Source organism: Lasioglossum baleicum, chromosome 8 (assembly GCF_051020765.1).
Source record: "Lasioglossum baleicum chromosome 8, iyLasBale1, whole genome shotgun sequence".
Classification (NCBI taxonomy): Eukaryota; Metazoa; Arthropoda; class Insecta; order Hymenoptera; family Halictidae; genus Lasioglossum; species Lasioglossum baleicum.
Window position 1 is genome coordinate 14,280,957 of NC_134936.1, and position 11,332 is coordinate 14,292,288.

Sequence of the window (11,332 nt, forward strand, 5' to 3'; positions counted from 1 at the left end):
GGCTATTTGGCACCACTGTGCGGTGCACCGTCTCTAATAACAGAATATCTCGCTCAGTTTCGATCCGAGAACCCTATCTCGAGTTGGACATTCAAATTTGGATACCCGAGCAGCTGCACTTTACAGAATTCTCGCGATCCGAGTCTCGGATAGAAAAGGTAATCTAAATGTCATCGGGTTGATATCGCGGAGTCGATCTTCGACGAAAGTAGTCGGCGGTCGTGGCGTGGAACGATCCGAAGAAACTTGTTCGATCGGATGTTCCATCGCGCCTCATTTGTATTCGAACGTGTCGATTCGCGTCGACGAACAGTTACCCAGAAAGCGTTAATATCTGGGGAAAAGACTGGGAGGGCGTTTAGAATCCTCGACCGATGATCGTTCGTCGCCGAACGTTGTAACACCAGCCACGATCTAACGGAACACATGTTCGTCGACGTTTGCCGATGCAATGCACGAGTCTACGAACCGATACCATTCGCGGGAAACTCACTTACTCCTCGCTTATGTATGCCGGCGAACGATAGATTATGGTCAATCGCGTGCAGAATGCGGTAACAACTGCGCCTCGAAGATTGAAACCGTATCTAGAGGAACAACTACCTCGTAAACCTCTCGCAGCCTCGCGAGTTCTACGAACTGGTCGACAGCTTTCGACGACGTTGCCCGTCGAGAATTTTCTGTCGATCGATCCATCATCGACGAGTCCGTAAAAATCACTCTCCATTTTCCTCCGGCGCTGCCCGAGGGTTTATAATTAGCAGAGGCGAAGAGAGGCGAAGCTTAAGAACGTTTATTTTGAACGCTCCGAGTATCGGAATTTCTCCGAGGACCCTTCGCGCCCGTGTACTTTCGTCGTCGTCGAAAAAATAATCTTTTTGGGCACGCGGCGAGCGAACCGACAACCTCGAGTGGCGACCTTGCACTGGCCTCGCTCGATCTCGTACGAAAGGGGAAAGGAAAAAAGCGTACTCGCGCTCGCGCGCCCGTCAGCACACACACAAACGTACATACACAGCGAGAGAGAGAGAGAGAACCGTCTCCTCGAGAGATCTTACGGTCCTCGAGAATCCTGTTACACCGGTATTTCCTTGCTGCACCGGGATAATCTCTATAAGACGTTCTTTTGTCGACGTCTTCTCTTTGTCGAAGCTAGCTTTCCAATTACGCGCGGCGGAACGCTTGAAAAAGATGCCTGGCCGGCATAATTGCCGTCCACCGGTCGTGACTTTAATCGATCGGCTCGCGACCGAGCGAATTTCTCTGCTCGATCGCGAACCGAATCCTCCGATTCGCGGGAACCGCCCTTTTAATTGGGGAAACGGGGGAAGTTCGCGGTACCGAGAGGTATCGTTTCTCGTTCGACCGCAAACTACCGTGTCTTTTCCTTCTATTTCTCGGGCCTAGCTCGGAGGCGTTCGATCGAATTGCTCGAAACGCGACACCGAGACCACTTTCTAGCATCTCGACGCGTCTCCGGTTGCCTACGGGACTCTGAGGTTAGGGTTGAGTGAAGCTCTTCTCCTCGCTCGGTGAAAACTGGTCCCTCCCGTCGAGGAACCGGGGGCCCTATCGCATTCTCACCGCGTCTCGCCGCGTGCGTGCGCGTCGATGTCAATCTCAAGGTTTCGAGGCACGGTATGCTTAAACAGCATCATGGAACTGCTGCTTCTGCTCTTGTGCTTCTGCTTGCCAGGAAAGCTGACGCTGTACCGAAATGGTGCCCGATAACTCTCCTCTCCATTGTGTTCTCGCCATCAGACGGAAACACGATCGACGCTGCCCTCTCCCCGAAATTATACATCCATCAATCTTCGTCGAAAGTCCCTCGAGCAGCATCGTCGCTTTGTACAACTTCGGTTCACCGAGTCGAGGGAAATTTCATTACAAAGCTGAATGGCCTACTAAGTGCCGGCTCCGTTGTCGACCCGGTGCGCAAGAATTTTTATAGATTATCGATCGACGAAGTAACCTTCCGAGTTGTTCGGTCGACGATAATGCGTCGAAGGAATGCAGAAGAGTCGAATGGTCTTTGTTTAGATTTTTCAAAGCGACGCGCGAAAACCAGACGGGAATACGAACGGGACACCGGGTAGATTCGGTGGCATTCCTTCACGGCTGACTTTAAGCCTCATATGGTATTCCACGACGTGGTTTTCTAGATACCCGCGACGCATAAGAGGATTCTGTTCCCTCGCCTTTCTCTTTCTCCGCCGCTTATCCTTCTTCACTTTTTTCTCGACCGCGACCAATTGACTCTCTCGGTAGCCGAAACTAGTCTGACTGGCGGAATAGTCCCGAGGATGATGGATTAACTTTTAATCGCGCTCTTTCCGAGAGACCACCGTCGTCGTCCACTCGACGCGAAAAGATTCCTCTGTAGTTAGAGCCCGCCCGTGCCCCGGGGGATTCCACTTGAAAGCGAAGCTCCCAACTTCCAATCAGAGTCCTATAAATCCCGGGTGATCGATACCTTTCTCGGGAAGAACCTGCGGATACGTCCCCCGGGGATCTCCTCGCATACACGTTACGTTTCTCCACGGAAAGACAACCGCTTGTGCCCTTATTTCAGAAACCGTCTACAATTTGCTAAGCTACGAAGGATTGTTTAACGGAATACAAGATCGTACGAGTGAGGTGGCAAGATTATGCAGATTCGAGGTCCGCCGAAAGGGAGTTAGCGACGACCGGTGAAAAAATCAGGGCGTCAATCGAAAGGGGTAGGTGTCTCGCGGCAAACTCACCGAGGGGGTGGTGCTCCTGTTTGTCCCGGGCCTGGTATGCGGAAGGGACGTGCTCTTAGGGTTGGCAGAACCGTTCCCGGAGGGAGGAGGTGGTCTTTGGCTTTCCCTTCTGGAGGGTGGTGGCGGCGGATGCGACAGAGGCCTGGCCGTGTTCCTGGGATGCTGCGCCCCTTGAAATTGCCCCCAGGGCTGGCGTGGCACGTAGCCGACGTAACCGCCGGAAACGAATTGAGCGGAGCCGTTTAGGTGCGGCGGTGCCATTACCGCCGTCTGCTGCGGCTGACCGCCGTTTCGCATTTTTACCGCCGCGATTCTCGCGCTTCCGTCAAATCCTCGGCCTCGAACGCACAGAACGATCCTCACTGGGTCAACGTTCCACTATGGTGGCGAGACGCACCTCCTCCCCGCCCCCGAAACGCATTTGGGGCTGATTTATGTACACTGTGCTCACTTCTTCGAACAAATCCTTTATTCCCGTCACTTTAATCCTCCGCTGCTTCACTCTGCATGGCGATTCTGCTCGTACGATTTCACTTTTATTTGTCTGACGGTACACAGGCCGCACGGACACCCGGTATACCGTAGGACAAGGGAGGGAGCTACAGTTCCGAACTAATTTCCAAAGTCCCGGAGCGTATTACGTACTTCAAGAGTTTAGAAACTAGTTTAGAACTCGAAGCTGTCCCTCTATTTTTATCAATGCGTTTGAATCGACAGACGGCCCGGCGAACAACGGATTAGTTACCGACTTCTGGAACTCTCGAACGAGCTGCGGCCGGATTCGTCGAAGATGAAGACATCAACCGATCGGCGCTAATAAAATTCGTTTCAGGGTATATCAGCGGGACAATCTCGACGTCGGCCGGAAGATTAACGAGCGCGTGGGTGTCTCGGCCGTCACGACGCGGAATTCGCAGAAGCCGTCACGCGATTTCCATCGAATTGCGCGCGGTTTTCGCGGTAAACCAGCCTGCGAGCTATCGGTGCCTGTGCGTCGAATTTCCGTGCGAGCCTGTCCTTAGCCGATCGATCTCGTTCCCGGCTGACCCGGATTGTCATCGATATCGGTTCGTCTATTTTTACCGGCTGCGCCCTAGTGTTTTCGCATTTTCTACGCCGAGTATTTCTCCCGCGACATGGAAAATTCGCGCGGCGAGCTCTCTTAAATAATGTTTGAACGTGCGAGGTTTCATGGCGAGATCAAATCGACCAGATCCGTCGGTCTTTTGAGGCTGACTGGTAACTACGACGACTTTAGGAGTCGCTCCCCGAAACCGGAAGGTCTCTCGAGCGGTACACGCCTTTCGGGCAGCCGAGAAAGAGGAAAATTGAGGCTATCCACTCGGAAAACCGCCTGCTGCTGCATCGAATCGCTCTTTCTCGGCTCTTTCTGGAAACCGGTGGTGCCCTTTGCACCTCTGCTCCCGACACCGTGAAACCAGCGAACCGTTCGTGGAATCATTGTCCCCTTTTCCACCGTAAGTAACTGAGAAGAGAAGAACCGAGACAAAAGAAACGAGCGACTCTCGTCCGCAGGAGATCTCGAGTGTCCACGGAATCGTGTCCAGTCCCTCTCGGAAAGAGAGGCAGGCTTCGAGCCCGCGAGAACGCGGTGGCAGGAAGAACGGGCACGTGGATCGTAAAATGGTCGAAAGGTACGGCTGGATGTTACGTGGAAATTTCACATCGACGCCGCGGCGTCGGCTACCGAGATTTCGATGGCCAATGAAAGAAACGAGGCCGTAGCCGTAATTTCGGAGCCGATCGAGCTACGTACCGAGGATTTCTGGCCGGTGGATCGAAAGCAGCGAGCGCAAAGTGGTCGGTGTTTAATTAAAACGGTGCAAGTTCAGTGCCAAACACCGCGCGGCCTGCCGAATAAAAATAGGAACGCCGGCGGAGATAATAATCTGGGTCAGCCGAGTGCAAGATTCGATGCAGGCGCGATCGGATTGGATTTCTGTTTGCGCTGGCACGTGAACGGAATATCGATCACGAAGAGGACGCGGCAACCTGGCCAGACCGGAGAGAGAACGAGAGACAGAGAAGAAGAGGGAGAGAGAGAGAGAGAGAGTCGACTAAAAGCACGGAAGCATCTTTCATCGAACGGGTCAAGATCGGTATTCCGATCTACCGCGAATCATTTCGACGAACTCACGAAACCCTCTCGGTCCTCCCTTTTCCCAGCGTCCAGGCGATTTAAATTCATTGAGCAAAGAGGTTTCGTCCTGATGAATATTCAGCGTAATGAGTCGACGGCGTTCTCGATCTATCAACGTCGCCCGCCGCCGATCTGCCTCGTAGATTGTCCGAGTAATGGTCCCGTGGCTGGCGAAGAGACCGGCCCTGATCGGCAGATTGAAAATTGTTCGCCAGCTCGGCGCGTAGAATAAAACGAAGGAAAACTCTCGAAATACTCGGAGAGGATCGAAGGTTCCGATCGAGGAGCATCGATCGGGAGAGACCGGACGCGTCGCTCGTGATCACGCAACCGATCGGCCACGCTCGAATAATTTGCAGGGTGGCAGCTTCCGGCGGAAGCGTGCGTAGAAGATCGAGTTCGCTGCGCCATCGATGCTCGGCCACGGCTCTAAATCACCGAGCCGAGGCGATTAACTCGAACCTCGAGATAATCCTCGATCGAGCGGAGGGGAAGAAAGAGAGCGAGAGAGAGAGAGAGCAGAATCCACGATCGACGATTCTCCGAGCAATTTGTTATAAATCCCGCTCCTTTTTTCGCCGGTTTTTTCGCGCTCCGGGTTTACGAAACGCTTCCTCGTTCTTTTTTCCCCGGAGATTAGCAGCGGACTTTCTACTCGATATAACCCGCGGCAGTGGAAACAGCCGACCACGGTCAGGCAAACCCCCCTGGTGGACCGACAACTCTTAATTACTCGGGGCTCCCGGGAATTACGTAAAGTATTCGAAACGTTATTAATTCCGGGGGCCGCTGGACAAAGCGCGAGGAAAGTTTCGCCGTTTAAGGAGCTGGAACCGCGGAACGAAGCAAGCAAAACAGTCGCCGAGGCGAGGCGCGAACCGATAAATTGAAAGTTTCAATGAATACGCCGCCGTCGTCTGCGGCACGGATCGTCCGACCGGAACCAGCCGACTTTCAACTTCGCGCGAAACAACCCCCGGGGGGACTGGTTGTCGACGCCCGTGCATAATCCGCGAGGGTCTAATTACTTTCGGCGTTGTTTCGCCGAGTTCGGTGACGCCTCGAAGAACTCTCGATTTCAGTCGAGCCGTCTAGAAATTCGGTCTGGCTGAACTCCGAACTTGCCTCGCCTCGGATTAATCATCCGGCAAGTTCGGAAAGTGACTCGCGGGTGGAGAAGCGTGATCGCGATTTCTTTCGAACGTCGCGCGTGTCACACGTTCCTAGGTCGTCCGTTACTCGGAATAATTGGGCCTCGGCGGGCTGCACGTGCTCCTCCGGCGATGCACGCGCTTTCCTCGCCACGTCGGCATTCGTCGGCCGAGCATTAATTGTTAATCGTGACGCGTAGGCGGATACGAAAGCGTGGCTTTATTAGGACACAACGCGCCGTGGGATCGGCCGTAGCCCTGTGCTCGCTGACGCTATTTACGGCGCGCGCTTCGAATCGGGAAAGGAATCCCTCGTGGCGGAGCTCCGTTTCGCAGGAAAACACTCTAGTCAACCGCCAGCTCCTGTCGCTCGACGAGAAAAGGAAAGCGTTCTGCAAATTTAATCAAAGACCTTGCGCGGTGAAACCTCGCTCGACTGTGTCGGGGGTTTCAGCATTCTTCGCGAATCGCTAAACTGTTTATGGTTGTTGTTCGACGAGAATGAATGTAAAGGTCGCGGGAAATAGAATTTTGTTTCGAATAGACGACGAATAAACTTCAACAGCTCGGAATCTCTGGGAAAGCACCGAGAAGGAGACACGCGACGCGTCTCCCGTCGCGATGGAGCATCTTGGTAGAAACGAGTCGCGCGAATCGCGAAACTCTCCGGCAATCAGTTGCACGGGGAGGAGAGTGGTTTATCGACCAAACTCTCAAAGAAATTTCCCTTAGCAACGGCGGGTTGCCGCGCTGGCTAGGACGGTCCCCGGTTTTAGCCAAGCTCTATTTCACGAGCGGCTCGGAGGAGACATTAGGCGAACGCGTTCCCGCGGTACAATGGAGGATCGCTCGGAGTTAGAAACGCGCCCCTGCGAGAAGAAAAGAGCTCTTTCGCCGGAACAGAACGGGCGGGACGGTCGAGGGAGAAGAGCGGGGGGAGAAAATGGGAAAATAACGGAAAAATTCGTGTAAAGCGGCAGCTCGTGTCTCCGTGGCCGCGGCGTAATCCCCTTAATCGTTCCCGCGCACCTCGCAGCAACGGGCCGAGCGTGCCGGCTGTCGCGCGCCAGCATGGACTCGGAGTGAAATACCTTTCCAACCGAGCGAGAGAAACGAAACGGACGGAATCGAGGCGAAACTCGGGCATTCATTCGAACGGTGTCGCGAGTATTGTATGCAAGTTGCCGAGGCCCAGGCCGGGGAGAGGGAAATCGTTGGAAAAATTAGCGACTTTCATTAAGGGCAGCACCGGCTGCGCTAAACGATGCACGGCGTGCATTCCGACCGATTCAGCCTCCGCGAAATGGAGCACATTTTTCGTTTCGGCTCGCGCTTATGCGACCCCGACACAGCTGGCACGCGCTCGCTCACAACTTCCCATATTACGGCGCGATAACTTCTTGTGTAACTTTTCAACGAGGGACGACGGCGTAACGGGATCCACCGCCTTCGGAGGAGAGCGCTCGGCTCAGCTCGGCTCGGCTCGGCCCGACTAGCCGCGATTAGAATCCGCGTTTTCCAACCGGTAGCCACCTGCTGCACCGAGCAGCGATCGATCGAATCGGTCGAACGCGTAACCGGGGGGAAATTGAACGGGAGAGCACACCGCTTTCTCTGCCGCTGCGCGAAGGAATGGCGTTTGATCTTCGCGGAGATCGACAAGCTGCAATTTCTGACCTGCTCGAATCAGCTGTCCTCTTATTTTTATTTCATTCGGGGTATCCAGATTAAACGCGTCAACTCGGAAGTATTTAAGTTCGCAGATGTTGCACAGGACGTCGCGAGATGGTAGGGGAAGTTGGAAAGTAGTTGGGATTGTTTCTACGGCCCCGCGATGCTAGCAGAGTATGCGAACTTCTGCTCGAAGAACTACGCAGACGCTCAAGTATTTAAACAGTGACGAACTACCCGCGAAACAATTCAACTCGTGGGCAGAAATCGCGAAGGAGTCGCGCGTGTATTAACGGCTCGATCCGTGGTATTTCGAGGCGGAGTGTTTGCTCGATTATCGGCAGGCGACAATCGCGTCGGTGATTACTAATTCCCGGAACGGGATCCGCTAATAACGCGGTGTTCGGAGGATCGATCGAGTCGTTATCGTCGGCGAGGCAGAGTTCCCCGGGCTGGAACGGTCCGCGGAGTAGTTTTCTGCGCTCCGAGCTGGATTTCGTGCGCCGTGTAACGTTCTAATGGCAGGAAATGCAAACGCGGCGAGACGCGGCGAGGCGAGGAGCGCCGCGGATTGGTGCACGAACGTGCGTGAGGCGATAAAAAGAATATCGGTCAGTGACTTTCGCTCGAGCCCGCCGTGCTGCTCCGAGAGCCAGACGGCTTGGCTCACGAATGATATCGTTTCCTGATTTATCCGTGCACAGTCTGATTAGCATTCGAGCCGCCGATTCCCCGCCGCGACGGGAATTACTTTTCATTCGCGCGCGCGCGCGCGTCGGAGAGATGGGAATCGGGTACAGCGGGTATAGCAAGCAGCTCGCTATCTCGCCGGAGTTAGGCTCGGCAAAAGGGTGTCCCGGCGCACAGAAAATATTCCATCGGGAGCTCGAAGCAATCTCTCGCGCTGTAAGCCGCGCGGAAGCTTTCTAAAGGCCTGAACGAACGCGACACAGACGCGCGGCTGGGCCCTCTGAAAGGAGGATGCGGCCTGCCTCGCCTCGGCTTGTCTTGCCTGGCCATACGGTCTGCTCGCGAAACGCCTAATTTATATAACGCTACTCGGCCAGGTCGATCCCTTTTCTCCTTCCGCGCGCGGCGTTCTAGTGAAAGTGAGCGCGAACAGAGCAGCGGCGTCGAGCGGATAACCGGCGCGGCACGACGGATACGCGATAAAGCGAGCCAAACAAGTTCCTCCACCGATCGACTACGATTCCTTGGAAACCCGTTCGTTTTTTCGCGTTCCACCACGACGTGTCCGGTGGACGCTAGACGGTTACGAGGGTGACATTTCGCGAAAACCTGCGCTCCTGGCTCGCGTCCGCTTTCGAAAGACTCGACACGGCAACCTGTTCGCGATAGGTAACAACATTTTAGCCGCTGCGGGAAAGGAAACGGCGCTTTTGCTACGGGTGATTGATTTCAAAAATCCATTTCGATCGCTGCGGCACTATACGAAAGCCTGCTATCTTCACAATTTTTATTTCAACCTCGTCCGACTCTGACTGGTACATTCTACTGATTGAAAAGCGACCGTAACTCTTTACGTTCCTCGACACGGGATAGAAGCTGAAGGAAATATTGATTCGACGCCGGCCGTTTGCACAGAGGTCTAAGAAGCGATATCAAAAACATTTCGTCCGAGAGAAGATGTCTACAGCGAGACAGGATCCGTTGGAAAGCGAAGGGGTTGCGAGACGGATCTCGGACAAAGAAGGACGTGGAAACGCGCGACGGAAAAGCACCCAGATGCAATAAGAAGAAGCAACTTTCCACGCTGTCTCAATCGTAATTGGCCGGGGATGGACGATCGGGGCTGGCTTCTCTTACGGTTAATTGCAAAAACGCGCGGCGTAAAAGCCTCCTAAAAGAGAAGGTCGTATTTCACGTGGAAAGTTTAACGTCCAGCGGCCGGTGGCGCTTTAAAGCGTCCGCTTTATTGCTCTCCCGCGGCTCGCCAGTGTTCCCCGGCATTTTTCTCTCGAACTTCAAACGGATGTCAATGACTGCGGGTCCTTTTCTCGTGCGCGGCGCGGGAGAGAGCTTTTCTTCCTGCACATCGGGACACAAGGCTGTTTTTGCATTGCTAAGCAAGAGAGTCTTCTCGCCGGAGATTAAAGCGCGATTAAAGCCCGAGAAGAGAGAATCCGGACGGAGCGGAAACGCGATCCTTGAATATTTTCCCGGATAATTACCGGCGGCGACGGAACGCTTTTCATTCGGTGGCCGGACGAAGAGTTAAGTAACGACCACTTTCACCCATTTCCACGAACGCGTTCTCCCGGTTTTTTTCCTCTCGATATAAATATGATTCACGAGCGTTTTCCATGAAAATTCACAGGCTCGCGGGACCACGAAACTCCGAGAGCGTCTTCTCACGTTTTTTACGGCTCTCGACTGAAATACGAGGCTGCTGTTTCTCCGATCGTTTTTTCTTCCGCCGATACCTGCGAGAGAACGCGACTACTTTCCACGCAAATATTTTCCCCGTACTCGTCGGCGGTTCGCTCTCTTTTTAGCATCCTCAAAACCCGATCCCCCGTTCGCCGGGGAATAATTATTTCGAGCAGTCTCCTCTTCCCTCGCGCCCGCCTCTTCTTTCGACGCCGCATCTCTCGCCTAGACGCGTCGACGAAACAGCACCAGGCCGTTTTATGCTCTAAATATCCCCGGCCACTATAGGAGAATTAACCTACCGTGCCCGAAAGCACACTACCTTACTTATCCCGGCGAGTACGTCCTGCACGAGAACGCATAACCCTCATACGTTTCTCGGAAACAGTTGATCCTCGACCGTTCTCGCTTCGCGTACCAACAATTTCATAGTCGACAGTAAAAATTGAGTAAGTCTTTCGACAATCGCTACGACGATAAAAAGAGATCCAGTAAGACGAGCGACGGGATCGCGGAGACTCAGAACGTGGAGCGAATGTAGCGAGGAATCGCACAGCCGTGAACCGAGCAGGGGAATTCCGATGCGTTGCAAAACGCGGAATACTTTCCTAAGATCGGCTCGTAAAACCCTGAATCGTAACGATACACGGGGGAGTCACTCGATGAGTCAAGTCTCAAGGATCCGGCGTTTTGAAAGACGCCGAATAGTATCTCGCTGACTAATATCCAGCGAAAGTCCTGGCAAGGATACAGCAGCCGCCGAACTCGAAGGAAACGGAGTGGAACGGCCAGGCGATCTGGTCGCGGGCACAACGAGCGTCGCGCGGCGCTGACATTTAAATGTCACACGTTGCGAGAGCGGCGAACAGTTCTTTAAACCTGTTGGGGCCGTTCCGAGACAGCTGGAACAGGTAAAGAAGAAGCGTCGCGTCGAAATCCAGGATGAACGGATAACCAGGAGCCGGATCGACGAGGAATAAATCGTACTCGATATCGTCCGCGGCGCGGGATAATCGTACGCGACGATAACATATGTTCCCGCGGTCGGAACACGCGTTTATCGGCCCGGATATTCCTCGCCTCGTTTTTCAGCGGCTGCGGCCATCGACAGCTCGTTCTTCGTTCCGCAACGTCACCGTTTTTTTTTCGAGCGGGCCGCCTACGTTTATCGATCGTTTGCCCCGTGATCGATGAAGCCCTCGAGCCCGACACTC

General features: G+C 54.1%; 1 protein-coding gene across 9 annotated transcripts in view; it reads right to left on the minus strand.

Moving 5' to 3' along the window:
- Positions 1-11,332, minus strand: part of Gckiii (Germinal centre kinase III) — a 93,395-nt gene that overhangs the window by 26,656 nt on the left and 55,407 nt on the right. Inside the window, exon 2 of one of the 9 annotated variants that reach the window (XM_076428769.1) lies at positions 2,745-3,260. The exons of 5 other annotated variants lie outside the window; for them this stretch is intronic. In XM_076428769.1, the coding sequence (XP_076284884.1) occupies positions 2,745-3,041 (297 nt within the window). In that variant the 5' untranslated portion in view covers positions 3,042-3,260. Of the gene's footprint in view, positions 1-603; positions 2,716-2,744; positions 11,319-11,332 lie in introns of those variants that run through there. 3 more of the 9 variants (XM_076428770.1, XM_076428772.1, XM_076428774.1) reach the window with 3 other exon arrangements.